The sequence below is a fragment of the Pseudochaenichthys georgianus genome, chromosome 19 (genome assembly GCF_902827115.2).
Source record: "Pseudochaenichthys georgianus chromosome 19, fPseGeo1.2, whole genome shotgun sequence".
In the NCBI taxonomy this organism is placed as follows: domain Eukaryota; kingdom Metazoa; phylum Chordata; class Actinopteri; order Perciformes; family Channichthyidae; genus Pseudochaenichthys; species Pseudochaenichthys georgianus.
The window spans coordinates 8626111-8653910 of record NC_047521.1 but is presented as its reverse complement, the minus strand read 5'-3'; the positions used below and the strand labels follow the sequence as shown (position 1 = coordinate 8653910).

The 27800-nt window shown below is 42.4% G+C and overlaps 2 protein-coding genes across 6 annotated transcripts in view; one reads left to right on the top strand and one right to left on the bottom strand.

Moving 5' to 3' along the window:
• LOC117464682 (rho GTPase-activating protein 44-like) overlaps positions 1–18772 on the top strand; it is a 41192-nt gene extending 22420 nt beyond the window's left edge. For 2 of the 4 annotated variants that reach the window (XM_034107251.2, XM_071206664.1), the window contains 11 exons: positions 1280–1361; positions 1455–1535; positions 3250–3363; positions 4679–4770; positions 5036–5216; positions 8055–8072; positions 9459–9653; positions 10765–11295; positions 12529–12641; positions 15404–15787; positions 17466–18772. In XM_034107251.2, coding sequence (XP_033963142.1) covers positions 1280–1361; positions 1455–1535; positions 3250–3363; positions 4679–4770; positions 5036–5216; positions 8055–8072; positions 9459–9653; positions 10765–11295; positions 12529–12641; positions 15404–15787; positions 17466–17623 — 1949 coding nt within the window. In that variant the 3' untranslated portion in view covers positions 17624–18772. Of the gene's footprint in view, positions 1–1279; positions 1362–1454; positions 1536–3249; positions 3364–4678; positions 4771–5035; positions 5217–8054; positions 8073–9458; positions 9654–10764; positions 11296–12528; positions 12642–15403; positions 15788–16207; positions 16261–17465 lie in introns of all 4 variants that reach the window. The other 2 variants (XM_071206665.1, XM_071206666.1) reach the window with 2 other exon arrangements.
• The window catches only part of tex47 (testis expressed 47), a 29764-nt gene continuing 2793 nt past the window's right edge, over positions 830–27800 (bottom strand). The window contains exons 5-9 of one of the 2 annotated variants that reach the window (XM_034107253.2): positions 27234–27312; positions 26151–26276; positions 25557–25704; positions 23753–23812; positions 830–1156 (exon numbers count right to left, since the gene is read on the bottom strand). In XM_034107253.2, the coding sequence (XP_033963144.1) occupies positions 23775–23812; positions 25557–25704; positions 26151–26276; positions 27234–27312 (391 nt within the window). In that variant the 3' untranslated portion in view covers positions 830–1156; positions 23753–23774. Of the gene's footprint in view, positions 1157–20095; positions 23143–23752; positions 23813–25556; positions 25705–26150; positions 26277–27233; positions 27313–27800 lie in introns of those variants that run through there. The other variant, XM_034107252.1, reaches the window with a different exon arrangement.

Below are 27800 nucleotides of genomic sequence, written 5' to 3'. Positions count from 1 at the left end.
CTCCTCTGTAGTCATGTAGGTTCCTCCAGTGTAACCACCCCGTCATTACACTGGATGTTTCCTTGTTACAGTTTATGAACTGTTACACCACGTTTTTCTGGTTTATTGTCTAGTTTGTTATTACGTAGAACACACAACATGTGTCTAAAGGGACCACCAATATAACAAAACAAGCTAAATGTGTCCAGTGGGGCACATTTTGGATTCTAACAGGTATTATTGTTTGTTATTACAAATTGTACATTTGGAATAAGTTAAAATCCCTCCATCACTATTTAACACTAGTGCTTCTATTAGCTAGCTCTCCAAGACATTGTACCTGATAGGCTAAGGGGCGGGACATCTCTAAGCGGTTGACCAATCACAACAGAGTCGGCCAGCTAACCAATCATCGGTTTCACACAGAGGGTGAAAAGAGGTGCTGCAGCACAGGCAGTATGAGAAGAATAAAGAGCTTTTTGAACATTAAAGCACGGAGACACGTCCCAGTATGTCCCCTAAAGCATGGAGACATGTCCCAGGAGAGACACTACATACAGATATGAACCTGAGAATGAGAGCAATAGGGCCCCTTTAAAGATGCAACTCAAAATCGGGAGGTACAATGTTTTCACCCGTCTAGAACAATATGTTCCCTTTTATGAAATATCATATCAGTCAGTCGCCTGTGTTCACTGGAGCATGTGGACAGAGGTTATTAAACTGGGTTGGCTCCAACAGCAAATCTCATTTGCGAGCCTTTCCCACTGGAGGAGCAGAGGTTCATCTCCAATCAGCATTAAAGAAAAAGCAGCAGACTTCTCTTTGTTAATATCTTACTAGAGGATTTGTAGTTCATCATAATTCCAGCATTGAATGTGTTTATTTAGCACCAACAAAGATCCAAACACAGTCAGACAGAACAGCAGCTCCGAGCTGTGGGAAGCCTGGCTTTATGTTTGTCATCCATCCCACACACTCCGGGGGAAATGAACTCGGCAGACCAGAGAAAAGAGGACACGTTGGAGAGAAACCCAGTCAGCTGTCTCCTTGCTCCTCAGAGCTGGAACATGCTCATGCCACCCACGACTTCTGATCAAATGATGTTTGGAGATGGTGCTTTGTAAAGGGCTTGTTGTATCAGCGTAGGTGGGTCTGATGCTGTTGTATTTCTTCACTGAAAAAGCAAACAAACAATACATTTTTGAAATGTTATTATAATGCGTAAATATGATAATTGTAATAAAACATTCTGTTCCCTTGCATGCATGCATTCATCTTATTATGTTGTCCTCCGCAGGTGCTTTGAAGTCGTACCTGCGGGAGCTCCCAGAGCCTCTAATGACATACGAGCTCTACAACGACTGGATCCAGGCCTCAAAGTCGGTAGCTTTTTATTTCATCGTGTTGCTTCTTTTCTTTTGAACTTTATCTTTCATTTGTATTCAACTTGTCTTCTTCCTGCGGTCCGTCAGCATTCAAGATCAAGACAAGAGACTGCAGGCTCTCCTCAACGCCTGTGAGAAGCTCCCCCCGGCCAACAACAACAACTTTAAGTGAGTCACTGTTTCCACGTTCCTCTCCGGGGCTCTGCTGGCAGTCAGAACCACGAAGTGATTAGTCAGGCTTCACACAGAAATCTGAATTCATCTGTTGCACAAACCTCTGTAGTTCTTCGCTGTGTGAAGTAGGACGCATTTCCATTTTTGTAAAAAACATTGTCGACCGAGCAAGCCAAAAGAAACGGTTCACTCACGCAGAAAATGTTCGGGGACATTCCATTTGCGTGGACATTTTACTGTGACGAGACAAAGTAACTAGAGTCCAAAATGTAAGATGCCGCTCACTTCCACAGCTGCAGGGATCAGTGGAGCAAAAGTCAAGGCAGCAGTTTTGTCACTGAAAGGCAAATATCCAATGTTACCCTCCACTGCATGCATCTGCAAGGCTTTTGTTACTTTGTACATAAACAAATATTAAAACAAATTATTATCAAAAACAAATTATGATATATTATGGATTAAGCCATCCAGCAGTACATACATTTAATATGCCCCCCCCCCCCCCCATTATAACACATTGATACATCCACATTAATAATCTATAATCTCTTGCATTCTGCGTGTTGAGTTGATTTCCTGTTGGTACTCTATGTATTTAAGTATTTTGATGCCAGTACTTTTTACTTTGCAAGATTTGTAACTGTTTTAGATCTGAATACTTTCTCTGCAATTAGATATTAGTTTATATAAAAAAAAAGCAGATGTCACTCTTTGTTACCATGGCAACAGTAAGCCTACATTACGCTTTGTATGCTTCTAATCTACACCTTCCCCATGTGTAGCTCAGTGTGAAGCGGTGCTGAGACAGAGGCCTTATGGCGGAGGTGGATTAAGACGAGCTGTAGATATTTGCCAGAGGGCTTATCTCTCGATCGAAAGGCACTGCGAGGGGGAGAGGGCGGGAGAGAGGAGAGACGGGAGAGAACTTGAAAGAGCAGAGATACTGCAGCACTTGTCAGTGTCATAATGGAATGGCACAAATAGGTGTTATGTTTAGGCAGGCGTCCTTTGAGCAGCCCTGTCACCTGTCCGGGTGACGGCGGCTGCTGGAGAGAGCCTGACGATCAGCTGCAGCTCAGCCAGATGAATCGTTCTGTCAGCACAGACACACACTGCCACATCTCTGGGTCTCAGAAAGAGACCAAGAGACAACAACGATAAGTGTAATTCATGCAGGCATGCTCTGTGGAAGCACAGTGTTCTCTTTAGTCTTGGGTTTGATCTTATTTCAACTTGAAGAAAGCAGGGTGGGACACTTGAGCTGCACTACAGCTCAGTTCTGTTCTGTTATTTCCCACTCTCACCAATATAACCTTCGGAAAACACGAACAAAAAGTGGATATGTGCAAATGTGGCTCTACATTTGGCACAGTATCAACAGCGACACAAACCCAACCCAGACGGATAGGAAGTGTCTCACTAACTCTGCAGCTGGTACATGATTGCATTTCCAGAGAGTGTGAGCCTCCTGCAAATGTGGCACTCTTAGTTTTTGTAAATCACAGCTGTCAAGTGAAAACAATGAAACAAAGTGTTTACCTCTTAAATCAAAATACAATCAGATCTGTAGAAAACTGAACTCACACAAAACTAAAAACAGGGCAGTTTCTATTAGCTTTTGAAGTATGTTTTTACAGGACAGCAATGGAAAAGTACCTTTTTAAAATGTATACACAATGTAATGTATTCCCTGTTTCTGTATGAACAGGTATTTGATCAAGTTCCTCTCCAAGCTGACTGAATACCAGGATCTGAACAAGATGACTCCTGGAAACATCGCTATTGTCCTGGGACCCAACCTGCTGTGGATGCACAACGAAGGGTGAGGCAGCAGAGACGCATACTTAGTCAGTCGTTAACATTCCGTCATCAAAGAATGTAACGTACAACTTACAGTACGACGTCGGAATGCACCTTGTGTTCATGTTTAAGGAACTACAAATGCAAAAACATACGTTGTGGTTTTTCTTCTGTTATGAATGTGAACTTAGAATGTTTTGATTTCCACTGCTGCTTCAAACTAGCAATGCCAAATGTTTTCAGTTCAAAGTGCCTAAAACAAGTAGAGTATTGGTATCCATGCTGTACAACACAAATGTATCATTAATTAGATCTAACCTAGTTTCCACTCTTTCACGTTTTATTTCCCTATAGAAAATAGCAGAGCAGCTTTGTGGGGGACAGAGGGTAGCTTCTTCTCATTTCCCATTCTTAAAGAAACAGAACTCTGAATGAGGCAAAGGGGCACACACACACACACACACACACACACACACACACACACACACACACACACACACACACACACACACACACACTATGAATAACCAGTTAAAAGCATGCACGATATCTTTTTAATATTACATATCTTAAAAGTACATTTAATTATTTAATGTGAACGTACTGTTCTCTAATTTAACCTACTAACAGATGGAACCAATGTCCACTAAAAGGGCCATGTTATTGAATATAAATGTTTATGTTTTTGATAGAATCTCTTTGAGATTTGTTTCCTGCGTCTCAATTGTTATGTTAAAAAAGAACATTTAATTGATATATATATTGGGTCTCAGCATGATGTTCACATACCTTACCCTTAACCTTACCCTAACCTTAACCAAGTCTTCACCCTAAAATGAATGATTCTCCTCATGGGGACCTCCATTTTGTCCCCATAAGGGCGGCGAGTCCCCACACGTGACTGTGTAAACAGATGTAGGTCCCCACAAGTATAGCAATGCTAGTCCACACACACACACACACACACACACACACACACACACACACACACACACACACACACACACACACACACACACACACACACACACACACACACACACACACACACACACATCTTGAGGAGACTTTTTATCAGAAAGTGCACTCATGATGAGGATGAGTCAGCGGTTTAGATAGAGTGAAGGACACCTCCCTTATAATATCTCTGTCTAAATCTTACAAACCCTTTATCCCCCTCTTACTTTTAATTAGTATTTTAATAGCCAACCTTTCCGAAACGCTTTTAATGTTCTCCTTTGTAATGCTCCTGCAATACAATAACAACGTGTTAATCACGGGCGAGTGTAATCTTCCCGATCCTCTCCAGCCCGCTGTAATGAAGCCTCTGTCTGCAGGAACATCACAGAGATGATGACCACCGTGTCCCTGCAGATCGTGGGCATCATCGAGCCCATCATCCAGCACGCAGACTGGTTCTTCCCTGGAGGTGACGTGCATGTTCCTTCTGATCCCAAAGCCTTTCTAAATACTTTACTGAGCTCAAGATGTACGAGATCTCCAACAGATAAAGGAACACTTGATCCTGTGTTTATCAGAAAAACTAACTTCATATTTCATTTTTACTAGACAGGAAATGTTTGACAGACAAGTAAATGTACTTAGTTACATTCCAACACTGCTTAGATATTACTCAAACAACAACACACTGAATAGTTCCTGTATTTTGTTCCTTTTTTTCTGGTCCGTCATAGAAATCGAGTTCAACGTCACGGGGAACTACGGAAGCCCGGTCCACACAAACCACAACGCCAACTACAGCTTGATGCCGTCTCCTGACTTGGACCAGATAGAGAGGAAGCAGAACGACCAGAGCCGACGGCCGCTGAGCGTCGCCACGGACAACATGATGCTGGAGTTCTATAAGAAGGACGGGTAAGACCCCTCGAGACCAGCTACGATCCATTTCTGTTTATTGTTCATCTTAAGTAAGTCATAGGCTAATTTATTGCAAATTAGCGTCTGAAATAAGCAGGACTTTCTTTGTATTAGCTTCTATCATTGGAGCGTGAAATTCACTCATGAATGTATAGAAATACAAAAAGTAACTAATTTTGTCAAAAAAAGAGTCAGATATACAATTTTTTTGTGAAGTTAATTTAACTTCACTAAAGTTTAGTGAAGTATAGTAATAGTATACAAAATTGTAAAACTAAGTAATAATAATTGTTGTTCTAATACAAATGTAATATATTAAGCAGGATAGCTCTTTAAATAAAGTTGATAAATAAACTGTAAATAAAGCTCTAAAGTGCTTTCAAACTTTAAAAAAAAGAATTGACAAAAAGATTCTAAAATATATTAGTAAATGCAAAAAGTAATAATACAATTAATATGAATAAAAAAACATAAATAGTTATTATAAAGAAAACATTTCAAGTATTAAAGCTGTTATTTAAAAGAGTACAGTAAGTACCTCAAAATTGTACATAACCACATAAAATGTAAATGTATTTGATTACATTCAAGAACTGCTGTGGATAAAATAATGATCCAAGACTTTGTGCAGCAATGAAATCTAACATGGTGCTGTATCCTCTAAATAACATCTAAATAAGCTGCCATGTTGGGTTCAATATGCGTTTGAAACAAGAAGAATGAGAGTTCAAAGGCAAAATGTCTTGAAATCAAACAAAGACAGGAAACTGTGTAAGTGATTCTACACACCATCCACACTTCTAGGCAAGTCAAGTTTCTGCCTGATTCTCTTCAAACGGGAGAAGAATTCCCCACTGATGATTACACAAGTGTAATGTGAGAGGGGACCGCAGTGAGAAGCTCAGTTTCACTATGAGGTGGACAGAAGGACTCGTATCTGCAGTCGAGTGAGCGGGGGGAGAAAGTGAGGAAACAGAAAGAGAAAGAGATGACATTTAGTCTGTGAAATGAGGAATTTGACAATCCTGGAGCTGTGGAGGAGGATTAGCCGAGGCCCAGAGGGTGGCTTTCTTTCTCTTGTCTCTGTCTGTCTCACTGTCTCTTTCTTTAATGCTGTCATACACCCTTATCAGGCCCCGCGGCGAGTCTGGGTCTGATTCAGCCCTGAGACCACATGCGGCCCGCTAATTAAACCTGGACGCGGTGTGTGTGTGTGTGTGTGTGTGTGTGTGTGTGTGTGTGTGTGTGTGTGTGTGTGTGTGTGTGTGTGTGTGTGTGTGTGTGTGTGTGTGTGTGTGTGTGTGTGTGTGTGTGTGTGTGTGTGTGTGTGTGTGTGTGTGTGTGTGTGTGTGTGTGTGTGTGTGTGTGTGTGTGTGTGTGTGTGTGAGATCTGATCAATAGAACCCAGCTTACAATAGAAACACACTCTTCAGATTTAGCAGGCTCAGCAGCTCAGCTAACCTGCCTTCCAATTAGAGTTTTTCTGTATAAAAGATTTTTAAATTTAGCACTGTACATGGTTATAAAGTTTGACTTTAAATGTCTACGTAGTGCACACTGCTACCAAATACTTAATTGACTTCCAGACACTCAAATGTTCTGCTCGAGAGGATCTGTCTGCCTACATGTGAAGAATAAAGATGGGATCATTTCCCCTTTATTTTCTGTAGGGAGCAGGAGTAGTTGAAGGACACATGCTGCACATATCCTCTACATTAATCTGGCAAGTTAAAACAATGTATAGGTAGTCTGGACATAACAAGAAAGAACTTGAGCTGGTTAAGCAATATATTTTGTGCAATAAGAAAGTCAACAGTTACAACTGCAGAGAGTCAGATCAAAAGTTTGATATCAGAGTAATGCATGAGATGTTTATGTTTCATATCGGCCCTGTCTCAGAGCATCTGTGCATTCCTGCTAACATTTCTTCATCTTGTGTAGAACTAAAAATAGGCACAGAATAGCCACAAATTGACACAAAACTGACACCTAGACTGACACCTACTGTAGACACCTCCAAATCATCAAAGCGACTACAAAGAAGTGGAAAAACAACCAAAAAACAACAACAACAACAACAACAAGCCAAAAAGGCTACATAGAGATAAAAAAAAAACACAGAAATACCTTGAAAAATACAGAACATCTATAAAGCGATGCAAAACGAATGCAAACACACAATGACCTAAACAATGTTGCTGCTATTGTTGTTAGGAATGTGGGCTTGGGGCCCTTTACATGTCTGTGCCCAGGGGCTCATTGGCCAGACATCTGGACTTGTACACGGGAGAATCACCACATTGAAACGAGAAAGGGTCTAACCCAAGCTTTGCTCAAAATGTGGATGCTCAATATTGTCTAAAATAATCCTTCCACTGGAACTATGGGGTAACACCATGAAGAACAGCCACCACAACATAACTAAAGGGTGTCCAAATATCTTTGCTAATAACATTGTAGTTGAACCATGAATATTAAATACTCAGCGTGATGCATGAATGAACCAGATGTTTCTTTTTGGGGGGATTTTCTGCCATCCATTAGGGAAACTATGAGCTAATTAGCGTTAATGGGACTATAATTCTCTCTCTGGGTTTTGACGTGGCTGAAGCGCTCCAGGGAGAGCACACATCACCCGTCAGATCGCTCTCCTCATTACACTCGGCGTGACTCTGATCCCCTGCAGCCCCCCGCTAGGCCAGCCCCCCGTTTTGTTCCTCTTTCTTGGCTCTTGTCTTAAATGGTTGATCCTGCCAAAGTTGCTCTGCTGCTTTGATAACAGTGCTGTTAATGAGCGTGTCCTCATTGTGCTTGTCTCTGTTTTTAACTATGCAGCATTAGGAAGATACAAAGGTACAGTATAGATCCTCACCCCCCCCCCCCCCTGAGTCATCCTCTCACCGGTCTATTCATCATCTGTTTGTGTCAGCTGCACGTTGACAGGAAGTGTCGCTCATTTGTCGTGTGTGTGTTTAATGCTCTGATCAGGTCTGCCTGTTGAACCTGTTCGATGTTTCTAAGAGCGCGGGGGACAAAAGGGGGGGGGGGCATGGACAAAGCAGGCTTTTCTTTCTGTGTTTACATAAGTAGCATCTTTCTGGTACTGGATACACTTGTTCAGCCTGTGAGTACAATAGCCTCTTGTTTATAGGTCCTATTCAGAGTTAGGTTATTTCCTGTTATTTCTATCAAAAATATTTTTAAAAAAATTGGGAGATACTCTTAAAAGATTTCTGTTCGTTAAATATGATCCTGCTCACAATTAGCTTAGCATAAAGACTCGAAGTAGGTCGAGCTAGCCAGGTAAAAAGATGAAAGGTCAGCACCTCTTGTGGTGCATTCACATGCTCCTTAGATTGTCCGATCTACCGAGTTAGAACGTCGTTTTTCTAACTTCAGTGTGTTAAGATTTTGAAAGCATAATGAACGTGAAACATAATGGATGCTATTCTCAATTCTGGTTAGCTTTAAAAATTTGTTTTTTTTACCTAAAATCACCACTGTTATCAGAGTTAATGCTGATAACAAGGGTTTGTAACTAAAATAGATCACCCTATGCGAACAGAAAATAATGGTTACAACCTTATAACATATTACAAATGACATTAGAAAATACGCATTACCAACAAATCCCATATACTGTCACCCGCCATGTTTTTAGCTAATGTAAAAAAGTTAGTGGACAAATCGTAAGAAAGTCATTACTCAGTCTCGACCAAGATATATTCCAGCATAACGTACTCCTTTTTACGTGTGGTTACATTTTTAGATTTGAGATTTAGAGGTGCTGGTAAATGCTCATCTTTGGACAAAGCCCCGCTGATCTGAGTCTTCATGCTAAGCTAAGCTAACTAGATGCTAGCTTCAGTTGAATGGACAGACAAAGCAAATAGGACCATCACATCTTCATGTACTTCTTCACTTCAATCAAACTGTTCTTTTTTTGCAGTTTTCACACAATTTCACTTAATTTCAACTTCATACATTGTCATCCTACAGGAGAATGTGTCATAAATGAGGGAGTTAAACATTGTGTAGGGGAAATGTTCTCTGTTTGTGCATGCTCAGGTACACAAGTACACCCATGTGGATGGAGTGACACTGGTACATATGATGGACAGGGAAGCTCCTCCGTTTTTAGCATCCCTGACGATCTGTGTAGGGTGTGGTCCCCCCCCCCCCTAAACCACACACACCCTCCCTTGATTTGATTGGCTGTGCATCTCTGTCCCACTGCAGCATGGGTGTCAGGGTGATGGACACTACTTGGGTGGCGCGCAGGGGCTCGTCTTCTTCGCGTAAATGCTCGTCCACGCCGCCGAGCGTGCACCCCCCCGTCGCCCCCACTGACGCTCTCACCCCTGAGCAGCCTGCTGGGGATTTCTCTGCCTCCCCCTCCCCCACCCCTCCTCCCACTAACAGCGATCGAGCCAGGTAAGGCTTTCGTGCCCCCCCCCTAGCCTTAACCTCCTCCCACCTGCTGCTGCTCCCCTACCCACCCGCGTGCCCTGCAACTGACCCCCGTACAGCGCCGTCTGCTCCACGTTCTTCTTGTCTCTTGCTGTTTTCCCCCACAAAATGCTCGTCCCCACCTCTGTATGCACCCCGGTGTCTCACCTCGGATGAAGCATGTCATTGTCATTGATTTAAAAAGGTCAAAATGTAATACCCTAAAATGTAAAATATCCATTCATCCTCTTACCTGTAGTGCTATTCAATCTAGATTGTGTTGATGCTAGCTGTCGAGTTTTGGAGATATCGACTCCCTTCTCTAATTATAATGGAACTAGGTGGAACCTCCATGTGCTGCTTAAAAGGGCCAACACATACATTAGCAGATTAAACATCAATGGCCCAGTTACTAGAGATAATCCGCTGACTGAGCAGTTTGATATAGGAACTATTTTCTTTCTGCTAAACTGCATGCTGAAACCATATCACCACTCAGAGAGAAGTACATTATTGTCTTTTAGTTATTTTATTATTATCTAGATTGATCAATACTACTACATGTTAGAGGAACAATATGTATTTTTCATTTTCAGGTGAACTGTCCCTTTTTAAGTTGGTGTTCATTTCTCATCTCTGATTCTCTCATAAAGTAGCCACGCCTGGAAGAAACATGATGTGCCCGAGTGGTGTAACTCTCTATCATGTTAAGATGTGTTCTTGTCCTTAGGTTGTTTCATGTAACATGTGGAAACAAAGTGGAGAAAAGTTCATCCATAGTTGAGTGTTTCATTGCTGCATGTGCATGAACTATATCTGTTTTGTTTTTTTGTCATTAGTCCAAGCATCATTAACAGCTTTACAGTCCATTGTCGCAAAGCCCTGCAATGGATGAGGTGATTCAGTTTTATTTTATTTCCCATCTCTTCCATATTGTTTCCTCTGTTCTCACAATCATTAATATTCGCCTGATTTCCTCCCGAACTTAAACTCTCCTAACAATAAACCCCACAGCTCTCAGTCTTAAGCTTATGCCTCCCTGCACTCAGCTCTGCAGCTCGAACCCCATGAAACATTGACGTGTTTATCATTGCAGCTCGGATGATGCATCCTCCAATTGGTCGGACTCCGGTTATGCCTACCCCTCCCCTGAGGAGGAGAGGCCGCCTCCCCCTTACCCCTCTTCCTCATCCTCCTCCTCATCCTCCTCTTGCTCTTCCTTCTCGCTCCCTCACCACCATCACTTCACCCGTGCACCTCTGGGTGTGCGTCCCGTTGCTCCTAATCCCGACTCTGTGCCCCCTGGCCCTTCACCTCCCTCCCGCCACTGTGGCTACAGCCCGCCCACGCTCCCCCACTCCCTCAGCCCGTCCCCCCAGCCTCTTGACGTCAACTCCAACCCCAAACCCAATTCCTTGCACCTGCCAAAACAGGCGTCCCTGCCCGACGTGTCGCATGCGGCCCCGTCCGAAGCGAATGGCTCCACCCTTTACATCAAACCCCCGCTCGTTCTTACTCGTCAAGATCTTTTCCTTGGCTCCCCCAAGCCCCCCAACACCCCCCTCTCTGCTCCCCCTCCATGGGCAGCCTGTGCCTGTAGCCGAGAGAGAGGAGCCAAGCTGACTAGGTAAATACAGAAGCCTGCTGAACTCGCTCCAACTTCCAACACAGCTCACACACACATGAAGAGAGAGGGATGATGTGAGGAGGAGAGGGGATGATGTGAGATTAAGATCCTCCCAGCAGCTCCCTGTTCTTTGTTCTCTTTTATTCCCTCCGTAGTGTATCCGTCAGTCAAGGAACAGCTATGCTCTTTAGGATCTCCATTATCAGATCTATCCATCTTTTCATATAATTGCCATAAATGCAATCCATAACTTTCCATGTTGCCAGGATATTCAGGAGGCGGTTGCCAGGCAACAAAGGAAATTCAAGGCTTTCGGTGCATACCATTATAAAAAGTGGGCGTTAATGAGTCATACCAGTGAGTCTTGAGTGGTAGACTGCCAGATCAGAGCAACACAATGGGCCTCATGCAGGAAGTGATTAGGATAACACATTTCCTCTTTTTTTCCCTTTGTATCCACATTTCTCTTTTCCAGGTACCCATGGATTTCTGGGATTTACACATTTCTTACTCTACTCTTAGATAAGAGAACATTTTGGAAGCAGTCGAGGGGCACTTTTACCAAGATAAGAAACACATCTTGTGTTAGCGGTACACAAATGGTCTGTCCAACATAAGGAGACATACTAGAATTTGAGAAAACAAAACAAAACTTCAATATCAGAGTGATTGAATGATTAGTGTTTGCTCGTGGCAGAACACCTGCCATGTCAATAATCAACCACATGGACTGTTAAGCAGCTTTGATTCAAATGGAGGGGACTTCTGTTATTTCTTCTGAAAATGAAAATAAATTATAAGAGGAATTTAAGTGAATTTCCAGCATGAGGCCCAATTGATGTAGACTTTGAAATTAAGCCCATGGATGCCCATGTGCATTGCTCCACTCCATCTTTAAATCCCAGCAGCCTCAGTCATCCATTCATGCCTCATCCGCTGAGTACACTGGTGATGTTTGACCTTCAGGCCGCCCTCCCATTGGCATTCTGGCTGCACTGCACTGCAACATTAAGGAAAATCCATTAAGTCATTACAGTTTATTTGGGATTTTTGAAGTGCTTCTACTGCCCCGCAGTGTGTACTACATGTTGGCCGGTGACAGTGATCACTCAGGCAACTTGACATTGAACTATGGGTCCTCTCATATTTTGTATGGCATGTTATTAAAGAGAAGATATATGCATGAGCATGCTTGTAATTCCTGTGTATTTTTCTCCTTCAATGTGTCCTCAGTACTCTAAAGAACAAGGAGCTGTCTCCAGTGATTGGACAGAAGGGACTGCAGGGACTGCAGGGGACGCTGACCTCTAGTGGATCTGATCACAGCCCCCACACCCTGAGGAGAGGTAATGAGGCTGAGTGCCAGTGGCGAGCCGTGACTTTTATACCTAGACCCTCTGACCCCCCTTCCCTCGGAAAAAAAGAAGAGATATTACGTCACAGCGTATACTTCAGCGGAATATCAATGACAGCGACCCTCTACCACACAAAACAACACCATTTATATAAACACCTATCATGACAGGGCACCCACAGCCAAGTAACAATTACTAATGTATTAAGTCGGCACGGCGGCCCACATTGAAAATGACTTAGGCCTTTGATGATGAAATCACTTAAACACAAAGTCCATCCTCCTGTCCTTTTGGATGAAGCACTTGATGGCGGGTCATTCATTACATTACATTGCATTTAGCTGACGCTTTTATCCAAAGCGACTTACAATAAGTACATTCGACCAGGAAGACACAACCTTGAAGAAAACAGAATCATATAAGTACATCAGGTTTCATAGAGCCAATCGTTTCAAGTGCTACTCAACTGGCTATAGATAAGCCAGTCCTTTATTAGTATATAAGTGCTCTGTTAGCAGTTCTTTGTTAGTAATTCTATCGCTCGAAGTGGAGTCGAAAGAGATGAGTGTTCAGTCTGCGCCCGAAGGTGTGTAAGCTTTCTGCTGTCCTGATGTCAATGGGGAGCTCATTCCACCATCTTGGAGTCAGGATAGCAAACCCACGTGTTTTTGCTGATGGGAACTTGGGTCCCCCTCGCAGCGAGGGTGCAGCGAGCTGTTTGGCTGATGCAGAGCGTAGAGCACGCGCTGGGGTGTACGGTTTAACCATGTCCTGGATGTAGGAAGGGCCAGATCCATTCGCAGCATGGTACGCAAGTACCAGTGTCTTGAAGTGGATTATAGCAGTTACTGGAAGCCAGTGAAGGGAGCGGAGGAGCGGCGTTCAGCTTCAGATTCAGCTGATCCTTTGCCACTCCAGTTTATCATTGTAACTCAATCTTGAAAATGACTCGGTTAATAATTTCGCAACGATGTCATCACTATCACTGAAGTGAGCCATCATGCACGAACTTATGCTAATCATAAATCTATCAATCATAAATCTATCGATCATAAACCTATCGTTTAGATTTATGATTCGAAAATAATGAAAGTAGGGTAGACATGTGGATATTATCCGGCTGAACAAAACGTGCATTTATCTAACAGGTTCGTTTTCCACAGACCTTATTTCAAGTTATCTTCCAAAATCCTATGAAGAAATCCCGTTGCCTTCTGTCGAGGGAATCCGAGCGAAGCTTACTTCCGGGTTTTAGGACGCGTCACTGCCCCACTTGCATAGACCAGAGCCTATGACCAGAGCCCTAGAGAGATAAGGGCACTGGCATAGACCTACATCCATGGCATAGACCCATAGACCTCACAGCGGGCGGAACTTGTCATAAAGTCCGCGAAAAGAAAGCCCGCCCATTTAGAGGGAAGATATGATTGGTCATTTGTACTGTCATTTGACATTACTCTCTCGTTGAGTTACTATAGCGGGCCCTCTGTGAATGTACAGAGGGACCAACGAGCTCTCCCGTCTTCACAGTAACTCGCAGAGACGGCATTTAACCCTTCACATTCCAACAGAAACTGAACAGGCAGATTCGAAGGATTTATTTCTTTGGAAATGTTATTTTAAATACAATTAAATCAAGTTATTTTGGTAAAACTAATGAAAAATGTAACAACAAAAAAATATTTAAAAAAATGTTTTTTTTTTTAATGTTTTCAAATATAATTTGTTTGAATATCTTAGGCCCTCACAGAGGGCCTAGAGGGCCCTGACGGCTCGCCACTGCTGAGCGCTGAACCCTCCATTAGTCTAAACTAGGGCGGTCGCGATATTTGTCATGTTACTCATTCATGCTAATATCTTTAAAATAATCCAAAACCTCTTAAAGGGGACCTATCATGCAAAATGCACTTTTTGATGTCTTTTATACATAAATATGTGTCCCCGGTGTGTCAGGGAACACACGCAGCATCAGAAAATTAAACCCTCTCTCTTTTCCTCCGTACCCAAATCTCGAAAAACGGGGGTACAACGGAGCTGATCCAGATTTGCGTCCGATATGACGTAATATCGGAAATGTGGACCCACGGCACTATCTGAAATGTTGGTATCAGAAACAATGCCCGACTGTTTTGGACGTATGGTCGGTGTTTACATTAGCATCGCTAACACTCAGAGCTAACCTGTACTGGAGAGCATGTGTGTGAAGAAGCAGGAAGTAAAAAGGAACTCACCTTGTGGTCTAACCGGCAAGAGAGAAAGCCTTTGAGCTCCAAACTGTTTCAGATCCTTGATAATCCATGATATGGCGTTTCATCACGGCAGTATTTAGTTTAGACGGTAGCTGCCGGGTCCCGCATGAGCTCAGACCCCTTCTTTCTTTTTGTATCAATTTTTTTTTTTTAAAGCTTTATACCCAAAATCAGCACTTTTGAAAAAGGAAGTGAAATAGAGGGACATGAGGCATGGCTAGAATGGGTGATCTGTTTGGTATTTTGAGTAAAACACTTCATAGACATGTTTTTTATATATCTTTATATATCGGAGACCTATGCTATTGTCTAAAAATAGCATGATAGGTGACCTTTAAATCATTTTTTTTCCTGTTCTTGCTTTGTCGTTATTCTTCAAACTGGTTCTTTTGACAGCTGATCTCCAGCAGTGGCTCTGCTCCATATTGTTCAACAGGTGTAACATCTCACTGCAGTTTTGTAATATTTATATAACAGGAACATGTTTTTCTGTTCTCTCTGCAGCAAAGAAGCTGGCCCCGATCCCCCCCAAAGTCCCGTACTGCCAGTCAGGAGCCATGTCGGACCAGTCCACAGGCCAGCCGTCCCCTGTCAGCCTGTCGCCCACCCCCCCCAGCACCCCCTCCCCGTACAGCTTCAGCTACCCGCAGGGATACGCCACCATCGGCTCCCCGGGACAGATCCAGCTGGCCTCCACCCCGTCTCTCTCCTCTCCCCCCTCACTGGCCGGGACCCTCACCAAGGCCAGGCCCACCCCCAAGCCGCCCCGGCAGAGACCCAGCTTACCCCCCCCTCAGCCCCCCAGCACGCCCGGCACCAGCCCCCAGCCCCTGGATCATTCTTCAGGCCTCCTGGATGGTTTGTCTCCTGGGGAAAGCATGTCCACAGGTAAGGTGTATGATACAGATAACACCTGTTGTGTTCAAGTACAGCGTTGAAGTATTTTTTAGCAATACTCACTCTGATTTCACTGCATTTACCTTAGCCCGTTAATTACTGGTTATTCTAAGGTATGATTTTGTTATTTTGCATACATTATAATTTGGCTTCACTAGATTTTACAAGATTATTTAACAGGTCATACATTTATGAATGAATTATTGATTTACCATAAACTTTTGATTACTAATATATTTCTGACTTTTCAAAATGTTAACCTGGCAGGAAAATCATATATTATATATCTATTTCATGTTGGCTGTTTGTGGATTTAACTCTTTTTATCTGATTATTTACCTCTGTAAGTTTCAACTGTACTTCCTTGTACTTGTCCCCTCTTGTCGACTGCTCTCGTTGTCTCACTTACAGCGGTATGAGCCGAGAGGTTCAGTGTGATTCTATGTGTGAGAGGGACTTTTAGGGTAAGCAGGAGTTCCTGTGCTAAAGCCTCACCCCCCACCCCTCCAACCCCCCTGCCATGGAGTCAGCTCTCAGTAGGGTGAGGTTGCCAGTAGATGCAGATATTAGATCAGGCTTCTGTCTGATTCCCCGCTCTATGGCAGCCTCACTCTTAATGCACTCTTATTGTACATTACCTTTCATTATGTATGTAGAGTGCCGCAGGGATGACACACTTCTTTTTCTTATTCCCTGACTATGAGACGAGGGAACCTGAAGTGCAAAGCGCTGACTCATGTCCAGGTTTTAGGAGTCATCCTGCAGCACTCTCTACAGCAGCTGTCCTCAGACCAGTTGTAACCCATTGTTTCAGCCTTTGCATGGCGGCTGTGATCGATGCGATGCATGGCTAAACAGACCGGGGCGGTCGCCACAAACCTCCAACCTTCTCTGCCCTCGGGATTCCCAATCATAATGCCCTGCTCCAGATGCCCCCCCCATACCATCCCCTCCAACTCCACAGTGTTGTGCCTCACTGCCCTCACCATCGCTGTTCAGTCTGCACACTTCCTGTTTGTGCAGATCTTCATCACACGTGTTACACTGTTGCATCAAAACTGAGGTCAATCAATGTATGAGTTCATTCATACACAAGGAGGACTCCACTGATCTCATGGTCTGGGTCCGACAGTGTTCACTGGACTGACTAGCCTTTTTATATTGATCATTGATCATGTCTGAATCAGGTGTTAGCAATGGGTATATCGATAGGGGATGAGTCGATACAGATATTAGCATCGTGGGATCTACGGTTCCTAAAGCTTCACTCATGCTATAAGGATTAAATGATTTTCGCCTTGCATGGAACTATATCAAATGAGATAATTGTAATCATTTCTGTTGCGCTGGGCGAGCATTGCACTCAGTATTGTGATAAGAAAAGTTAAGTTAAAAAAGGCTTTACTATCTATTTGAACTAATTCAAATGAATGCACTACATGGCCAAAAGCAAGTATGCAGACACCCCCATGACATACGGTGCACCTTGTAAATCGTGCACCCCTTTCATGCTTTGTTTTTATGTGTCTCATACTTTGGTTCAATGGTCTGAGTTTATAATGACCCACCTGCTGTGTGTACCATCATCCAGCTTTCTTTCACCCACATCAACAGTATTGTCATTTCACTCTCTTTCACTGACTTCCTGTCTGTGTTTTGGCCCTGCCAGATTGTCTCTGCAACTTGGACATCCCCATCATCGACGTGGAACTGAACTGTATTTTCGACCTGCCCCACATCTCCCCCTTCAGGAACTCGGTGGCACTGCGTGAACCCACGGGCTTCAGAGCCGAGTCGGAGGAAGAGTCTGAAAGCACAGTGCTATGACGCCACTGAGCCCCCCCCCCCCCTCCCCTGTCACACACTCATACATTGACCTTTTCACTTCTCCCACTGGATTGCTTACAGCCTCGCTCTGGATCTCACCGTCACACCTCACTGTGCTCCAGAGGGGTGAAACTGTGAGAAAACAACAAAAGATACCCAACATAAATCCGGATCACACGAGGCGATGGCGACAATGTTGTCAGGGAACTTTTAATCAGACGCATACTTTGACATTTTGTGTTTACTGTTTGTTTTTAGTTTAATGTTTTTTGTTTCTTTTGCCTTATTTGATTCATTTGCAATATTGCCTTTAACTTCACACACGAGACTGGAAAAGGCATTATGTCATAATAATGCAATATTTAACAACCAGGAAAGAGTTCACACATTTTTGTGTCATTTTGTAATAATCCGCAACATTTTGTAAAAAACCGCCTGAGCACAAAATGGAATTAATTTCTCCGCATTTTATAACAAATACGTTTATCACGAAAACCCGGAACCCTTTTATTCATTAATATGTAATAATACATTATCTAAGTATTACAAACCTAAATGCACGTCTTCATTCCAAAAAAGTGTAATATACATCCTGACTCATTTGCAAATATACAATTAGTTAGGTAGGTTTTATGTCATTGGTCAAATCTACAAATGTAATTTTAGCCGTCTTTAAAGAACAGATGAAGACTTAATTGGTTATCATATAATGTATCTTTTACATTTCATTCAATAAAATAGCTTAATATTTTTGCAAATACCACTTTAGTATCTAATAATTAACATCAAAATGCGGGGAAACGTTTTACATGTTGCGTTCAAGCTGTCGTTATTACGTGAAGTGGAAATGCACTACATGTTCTGGAGTTGTTACATAATGTGTTATTAACGGCTGCTGGGAGGGACGAGTGCGCTCCGCTGCTGCTTCTCCTGAGTGAATTTAAGAAGTACTGTACATCTGTCCTGCCAGCTCTTCCTCCTCCTGTCTGTTTCCCATCTCACATTCCTCTTCGTCCCTCTTCATCCCTCAGGGGTATGAAACCCTAAGTATGTGTCCCGCCTGAGCGTTCACTGTGAGTGTGCCAGTATGTCGTTCTGGAAAGTGTGTGTGTGTGTGTGTGTGTGTGTGTGTGTGTGTGTGTGTGTGTGTGTGTGTGTGTGTGTGTGTGTGTGTGTGTGTGTGTGTGTGTGTGTGTGTGTGTGTGTGTGTGTGTGTGTGTGTGTGTGTGTGTGTGTGTGTGTGTGTGTTGTGCTATCTGATGTTGCAGTGTTGGTGTTGTGGCACTTAAACAGGAATGCATGTTTTAGAGATTTAGGAAACGACCAGGTTGAAAAGAGGTAAAACAAAACAATCACACTCATCTGTATTTACATCAATCAGGATATCAATCACTGAATATTTATTGTTTATATTGTACATTTTCAGAATATATACAATTAAGGTTTTAAATCAGATCAAATCCTATTTTGTATCTAAAGGAGAGCTATAACGATACCATTTCCTCCAGGTAGCATACAGTCGATGCTGTCAGAACTCTATTCAACACATGAGATACATACAGGTACACATTGAAAGGGTTCGGATGGCTTTTGCAAACAGGCGGGGAAATGAAAAAGTCCATGTGATAAGTAATAAGTCATTTCCAGTTTGCAGACTGTGGAGCAGGGTCCACAGAGAGTCCTTGATGCCTGGAGTGTGCCACGGGATATTTGCTGACATGAATAATTATGAAGCTGTTATCTATTGGCAGGACCCCGGCTCCTGCTCTGTGGGATGGGCTTTCCTTAGAGGTGTCCTGTGGAGTTATGTTCACATGTAGTGTCTCTCACCAGACACAAGCAAAGTGATTGAAAGCATATCCTTCCTTTAGAAGAGTGCAAGGTCTATGTCATCGCAGTTTTCTGCTTCTCTCCCTCTGAGGGCTTATTGCGGTGACCACCAAATCAGTGGAATCGCACACGATCGGCAGGGGGCTGCTGTGTCCCCTTCATTGAATCAGTTGTGCAAATAAGAGCTGAAATCGCAATTTGGACTTAAATATTTGTTATATGTGTCGATATACTATCTTTAACATGTCACTGTATTGTGGTGCTGTAGAGATGTCCTGGCATACAAAACATATCTTGATGATAATGTTTTTTGGAAAATCTTTGTTACAGAACCTAGCAAAATGTGATGATTTAGTTATTGAAAAAGAATCTCCTCCAATATCGTGAATAACGTCGCAATTTCAATATCAATCTAAATGATAATAAGAAGATAAGTAGATCTGTTTTGAAATGATTCAAGCTAAGTGAAAATATCATCTGTATCCACCTGTACCTCAACATGTAGTCCCAAAGCGCTGGTACTGATCAGAAACTCCACAGGGCCCTATGTCATACTGCTGGAATAAATATGGAGAGCCAACCACTAAGTGATAACAACGTTTGAATAGCAAATGATAAAGCAAGGAACACAACCATTGTGAATTATGATAGGAAGACACACATTTATGAAAAGTAAAATCAAAGGGTCTTTTTAGAAAATATTGTATTCAAAATAAAGATCAGGCATTCAACAGACAGGAGCAAGTGACAAAGACTGTAACGTCAACACTGACATAAAGTTTAAAGTTGATACGGTAAACTTGTGAGCCAACAGCTGCCTGTTAACTCATCCAGCGTCACAGAGCAGCATCACGTGACACTCCGACGGCACACTTCAGGCTCCCTCTGTGGCGCCAAACCTCCCAGCGACGTGTTGTTCAGCTGAGCGGGATGAGATCTCATCCTCCTGCCCTGAGGTGTAATAACGTCCCATCATATCTCAACTGAAAACAGCCACACTCCCTGAAAAAAAGGTGCTACTTTTGTCGCCTGCAGCCTCAGAGGCATAAACAAGCACACCTTTCTCTCTGGCAGCCCCCCCCCCCCAGACCCCTGTCTGATGATGCTGGTGTTTTCGGTCTGTATAAGTGAACCAGAGGCAAGTGCAAAGATATGTATGTGTTTATTTTAATGAGAGTATTTATACAGATATATTTCTGAATACTTTTGACTAGGTCTGAAGAGTTGTGATTGTTTCCACTACACATGAATCTCATCTAAAAAAAAGTAAACATGGGACCAGAATTTCCCGCTGTCGCATCGAAACCTTTTCAGGAAGCAGAACACTTGAAAATCAATACAACTGGAGTAACACGGTTTGCATTCGACAGCAGCAGTTTGCCGTTTGCCTTGTGGGGGGTTTCACTATGACCCATCCAGATCTCCATAATGTCCTGAAAACATCCACGACACATGGCCTCAAAGTCGCTGTGCTGCTCCACCCTCTATCTTTCAAATATCACGTACAGGACTTTTGTAAATAGTGAGCCGCTGTACATACCAGTTCTGTATATAGTGGCAGGGGAGAAATCAAATATATATAGATATATGAAAATACTGCATTGAAAAATATGTCGCTGGTTCTAGCACAATATCGCCACATTCACACAAAAAAAACGTTAGGCTCAAGGTTAATCTAGATTTAGATGTACTTAATAAAACCTGTTGATAGTGCTTGTGTTGCAGATAAGAATTAACCTCTTGAACCCTCATTTTAGCTTTGCAGTTGAACAATATTGCCTTTCTGTATTAGCTTGTTCTAACACATCTTCGCAGCTACATGATGCTACATTTCTTCAAGTGGAGAATTCAAGATGTTCCAACAGAGAATCCAGCATATTTGATATTTGTCTAAATGTGCGGATCTTGTTTAAAATGTCAAATAACTTTCTGTGGGCTTGCACAACGTTTGTCCGAACAACCTGCAGCTGTAACGCAGGGGGGTTTGAGAGGTTAAAAGAGACTCTGCATGAAACTGTTGCACCTCTGTCTTTTAGTTTGACAGCGAAACAAAAACTAAGATCTTTACAGTTATCTTAGATATGTGAAAGATAAAAAAAGAACAAATCAGAACCTGCAAAAAAAGTGTGAATAACACAGCCCTTTTTCCCGATAAAATGTCTGGCATTTCTGCTCAGTTATCAAAATAACACTTTCTATCAATCAAAACAAATCGACCTAATGTTTCAGCTGTGCTACAATTCACCCCAATGATTCAATCCGACCCTTAAATCAACACAGCATCGATGCCAGTGTTCAGATATCGGGGTTTCTTTTTCTTTTCTTTAGAAAGTAATTGTTGCATTTTGGCCGTGCTGAAGTGAACGGTGTGTCCTGTCTTTGTCTGGATTTCTGTGTTACAATGTGCTGTTCTTCGTTTTGTACTAAAGGGTTTCAGATTAAGGCTTGTACATACAGTATTCATCAAACACAACTTTATTAACAATAACCCTGTCGAGCAAGAGACAGCCGGGAGACAGCCGGGAGACAGTTTCCAGTATTACAGCTTTTGCCAGCATGCCCTTTGAGCACTAAAAAGACGAAAGGCCTTTTTGTACATGAATAGGTGGAATGTATTGGTGATAGACGATGTTCACCTCATGGGTCGTGATGAAGGCAGACTGTTTGTGTCGTGGACATATTCTAAGTAAAAGAGGGTGGTGGGGTTATTGATCAAAAGTGTCAGTTTTGGGTCGGGAGGTGTGGGGGGCGTGTGAAACTCGGCAGCATGCTTTTTTAAACCATGCCTATGAAATATGTCTCATCTTTGGTCCTATATAAATGTGCTTGTATTTATTTTTTATAAGTGAATAGATCAACCTTTATAAAAGAAGAAGAAGAATTTAGTGGTGCCCTCTGACCTTTTTTAGTCAACTTTCCACCAGTTTGTTTTGAACCCATCATGATTTACTGTTTCCCCCATGTGTCTTCTGTGTTTATACAGTGTCTATAGCAAATAAGAAAAGCAAATCTGGCTCCGAGCAGAGATCCCTGTCAGGAAATCAAGCTGTCGTTATGTTTGTGCCCAGAAAACTACGCTTTCAAAAAGGACTACAATCTCTAGAAAAGTTCACGAAAATCATGTAGCAAGCAAGAAGAAACCATGCTGCATTCGTTTGAACCCAAACTAGTGTAGATGACACTGTGGTGCATGCAGCCATTGCAAACATCCGTCTCCAATCTTTCCTTGTTTTTCCTTATGTTCCAATTAATGGGGGCCAAAATAAAAAGGGAACACATGAGTGGTCAAGGAATCTTTTGAGACTTCAAAGTGATTTGTGTGAAACTGTAGTGACGACGCTGTGGACTCTTTAACGTTTTGGAGTAAGGAAATGCCTTTTTCTTGGACGAGCTATCTCCCGGTCACCGAGTGGAACACAGTGTACAGTAAGATAGAATAAAAATTAACCTCATCCGAATGTTGAAACTATTAAAAAATGTTTTTATATTACCTGGAGTTTCTGTGCCTTTGTTGCAAATGTGGTGTCACTGTTATTTCACATAAACAAGTGTTATATATATAACAGCATATTGAAGAACACAACAAAGCTGCAGTATATTACATGTTGGCATCAAACTGTCACGGGGATTTCTCTCCTCCAGGAAGCCTTCAGTCGCATCCAAGGCACTGCAGTGAAGGCCAACACATTCTGCAGAGGCATAACACACTCCATTACGTTTCTGAATCGCGAGGTAAATCACAATGTCAAGTCTCTGACAGTGACGGCACTGAAATGCACCTAGCATGAAGACCTCTAAGATGAACATTTCACATGCTCTGCGAAACGTTAAACCTCACACACACAGCTGTTCAAACTAAGCTGTGCTGCATGCAAAGATTGGAGCATGCAGAGAAAAGTACAACAAGACTCAGTGTCTACAGCCAAAATGCTGTTTCTCTGAAGCCAATGCTAACATGCTGATGATCTTGAGTTTAAGCACGGTGCTAATTAGCAGTAAACACAAAGTACAGCTGAGCCTGATGGGAAGGCCATTAGTGTTGCAGGTGTTGTGGCTATGGTATTGGGTCATCATTCTAATGTCAACCACAGCCAGGGAAACCAAATTCCCGCAGGATAATTAAGTATTTCTGATTTTTTTCAGACAGATTTATATTTTCTCTAAGGATGTATCCTCCGTTCACCATGCATGTCTGAATACAATTGGAACAAGGTGATTGTTATGCAAGTGTCAAGACTGACCAGTCCGAGGTAAAGGTGAAGCCTGAACTGTTTCACAGTAAATAACGAGATTGCCTACCTTTGACCTTTTGTCCACGACATTAAACCGTGGTGAGGCGGCTGCTGCGGATCACTTGTCCTGTTAAGTGATCAGAACACAGAGCGAAATGTTACTCGGTGCAGATTTGCTTCATTCAACACTTTGAATCATCGCTAAAATCAACAAGATTATTATAAAGACAATGATCTTTTCATTAGATTCATGTTGGACGAGTAAGCATACGTGCATCCGGAAAGTATTCATACCCCTTCACTTTTCCCACATTTTGTATGTTACAGCCTTATTTCAAAATGGATTAAATTCATTTGTTTCTCAACATTCTACACACAAAACCCCATGATGACAAAGTGAAAAAAGTTTTAAATAATTTTTGCAAATTATTCAAAAATAAAACACTCAAATATCACATGTGCATAAGTATTCACACCCTTAACTCAATACTTTGTTGAAGCACCTTTGGCAGCACTTCCAGCCTCAAGTCTTCTGAGTGTGCTACACGCTGGGCCACCTTTCTTTGGGCAGTTTCTCCCATTGTTCTTTGCAGATGGTCTCAGGCTCCATCAGCTTGGACGGGGAGCGTCGGTGCTCAGCCATTTTCAGATCTCTCCAGAAACGTTCAATCCGGTTCAAGTCTGGGCTCCGGCTGGGCCACTCGAGGACATTCACAGACCTGTCCTGAAGCCACTCCTTTGTTATGGAGGTTGTGTGCTTAGGGTCGCTATCCTGTTGAAAGGTGAACCTTCAACAGAGCGCTCGGGAGCAGCTTTCCATCAAGGATCTCTCTGTACATTGCTGCATCCATCGTTCCCTTGATCCTGACTAGTCTCCCAGTTCCTGCTTCTGAGAAACCCCCACAGCATGAAGCTGCCGCCACCATGCTCCACTGTAGGGATGGTGTTGGCCAGGTGATGAGCGGTGCCTGGGTTCCTCCGGACATGATGCGTGGCATTCAGGCCAAAGAGATCCATCTTGGTTTCATCAGACCAGACCATTTGGTTCCTCATGGTCTGAGAGTCCTCGGAGCTCCATGTGGGCTTTCATGTGCCTTTGGCTGAGGAGTGGCTTCCTTCTGGCCACTCTACCAGAAAGGCCTGATTGGTGGAGTGCTGCACAGATGGTTGTCCTTCTGGAAGGTTCTCCCATCTCCACAGAGGAACACTGGAGCTCTGTCAGTGACCATCGGGTCCTTGGTCACCTCTCTGACTAAGGTCCTTCTCCCCCGATGCTCAGTTTGGTTTGGGCGGCCAGCTCGAGGAAGAGACCTGGAGGTTTCAAACATCTTCCATTTGCAAATGATGGAGACCACTGTGCTCGTTGGGACCTTCAATGCTGCAGACATGTCTCTGTACCCTCCCCCAGATCTGTGCCTTGATACAATCCTGTCTCTGAGGTCTGCAGACAACTCCTTGGACCTCATGACTTGGCTTGTGCTCTGATGTGCTCTGATGTGCTCTGATGTGCTCTGTCAGCGGTGGGACCTCATATAGACCGGTGTGTTCCTTTCCAAGTCATGTCCAATCTATTGAATTGACTCCAGGTGGACTCCAGTCAAGTTATAGAAACATCTCAAGGATGATCAGTGGAAACGGGACGCGCCTGAGCTCAATTTTCAGTGTCAACGCAAAGGGTGAGAAGAATACTTATGTACATGTGATATTTCATTTGATTATCTTTAACACATTTGCGAAAAATTCTTTAAAAAAGTTTTCTAATTGTCATTATGGGGCATTTTGATATAAGGCTGCAACATAACAAAATGTGAAAAGAGTTAAGGGGTATGAATACTTTCCGGATGCTCTGTATCGTTATCATCGGCTCTTACCAAAGTCGATGTGGATGTCTAGCGGTGAGTTGTACATCTGAAGGTGTTGCTGAGGCGTCAAGAGCTCCTCTCGAGCCAGCAGAATGTAGAGAACCCTCTGAGAAGCGATCAGCTCCGGGGGCTCATCCCACACTGACCCAGGAACAGCCTTCAATACATCAATACATTTTCTTTAGTTTATGTTTTTATGTAAAGAAACAAAATGTGTTAGTTTTTTCTGACTATGGAGGATCAAAGCTGCCATTTTAATCAATAAATAAAGCTTAATAAAAAAAGATAAAAAAAATAATAAAAAAACTCAATGTATATATTTATTTTAAGTTATTATTAATAATAATTGTCAATTTTTATCTAATTATTTCTGGTTTTCTTTCACTTATTTTGTTGCCTTGATGTTGTCAACTAACAGCCAATAGTTAATATTATTTGTAAATGACCAGGAACATTTATTGAGTGATTGAGGCTTTTATTGCTACATTTATTTAATACTTATAGTAACTATTTCTTTTTGAATCATTTCCTACAATGACAGCTCTAGGCCTCCTTACAGTATGCTGTACATCAATCCTAAAGAGACCATCAAACTGAACACACCTTTTTAGATTTGTCCAGTTTCTGCAGCCCTGACAGAACAGTGCACACCAACGTTTCTGTGGTCTCCTCCTCATCCTCCTGAGCCTTCGCTCCAGGGTCTCCTGCCACCTGGTCTGCTTCGAGCACCTTCAACAACATGGAACACTCAAACACTGCAACACACTCATGCATACAGATTATAATTCAGAGAGGGAAATCATAGAAGAGGAGAAATCTAAATAAATGCCTGAAGAAAGTTCATGAACGCTTCTGATGGCTGGTGCTGTAACAACACCTTACTAAGACAATTTAAAGTATCACCCAGTGTTATTTTTCTTCTATTAATCAGAGTGGGAGAAGTATTCAGATGTGTTACTTAAGTGAAAAGTATTGTTATTAATGGCCAATTTCAGAATCGTATATTGAATTGCTCATTTGAATAATTTGTTATACTGCTACATACTGATATATTAACCTATAAATATATGTCAAAGTTTAATTAATCATTGATTTAGATGTTGTATTAGCTAATAATATAGCCTAAAAAGTAAGTTACAAAAGCTGACAAATAAATATGGGGAGTAAAAATGTCAATATTGGCTTCTTAAATGTAGTGGAGTAGAAGTACGAAGTAGCATAAACTGGGAATACTCAGGTAAAGTGACTCAACGTTGTACTTCAAGGTCCCATGTCATGGCCATTTCTACTGATCCTAATTCCATTGTGAGGTCTACTAGAATAGATTTATATTGTTCAATGTTCCAAACTCACATTGGTTTCTCAAACAGCATCTCTGTAAAGTATGTGTATTCACTCTCTGTCCTAAACGGCTTGTTGGAACTTGTTGGAGCTCTCTGGGCGTGGCTACTGGGTATCCCTACGTAGCGATACCCAGGAAGTAAATGAGAAATCTCCAACGAGGCGTTTTGGGGCAGCATAGACTGTCTGCAGCCAGGTCTTGACTCTGCAGACCGTTTACATGCACAAACACCTTCATAGCACACAAGGGGACGGGTAATAACCAGAAAAGCATGACATGGGACCTTTAAGTATATACTTGAGTACACCACTGATATGAATGCATCCTCAAAGATGAAAGCTCACCTTGTAGCTCCACTGTTGGAACAGCCTGCTCTGAGGACGATGGGCCATGAACACAACCCTGGGAGCTTCCAGTAAGGCACTGAAAGAGATGGAAACAATGTTTATGGTTCTGTTTACCAGATATAACAGTCTGGTTTTAGAGTATCACTTTTCATTGTTCTACAGTGACCTCACCGGGGTGTGTATGGACCGAGTTACACATGAACATAAAGTGGAAAACAGACTAACCAATGAGCACACACACAGGTAGAACACACTCAGTTGTATGTTAATCATCTTTTTCCATCATTGTCAAACATGATACCTTTGTCTATGTGCTTTGACATTGGCAGGGTATGACTTCATTTACTAAATATTATGTTATGATCTTATTGTTTTTATTTGCACTCTCCTTTACCTTTACTGTTTCCTTTGTTCCTTTAAAGCACTCTTTGGAAGGAGGAGTGCTACATAAATCAATATTTCCTTTTGATGGAATTGTGCAGTCATAAAAACATCGGGTCTTTGGTTTGAATATTTAACTTAGTACAAGAAGATAATATAAATGATACATGATTATTTTGCAAC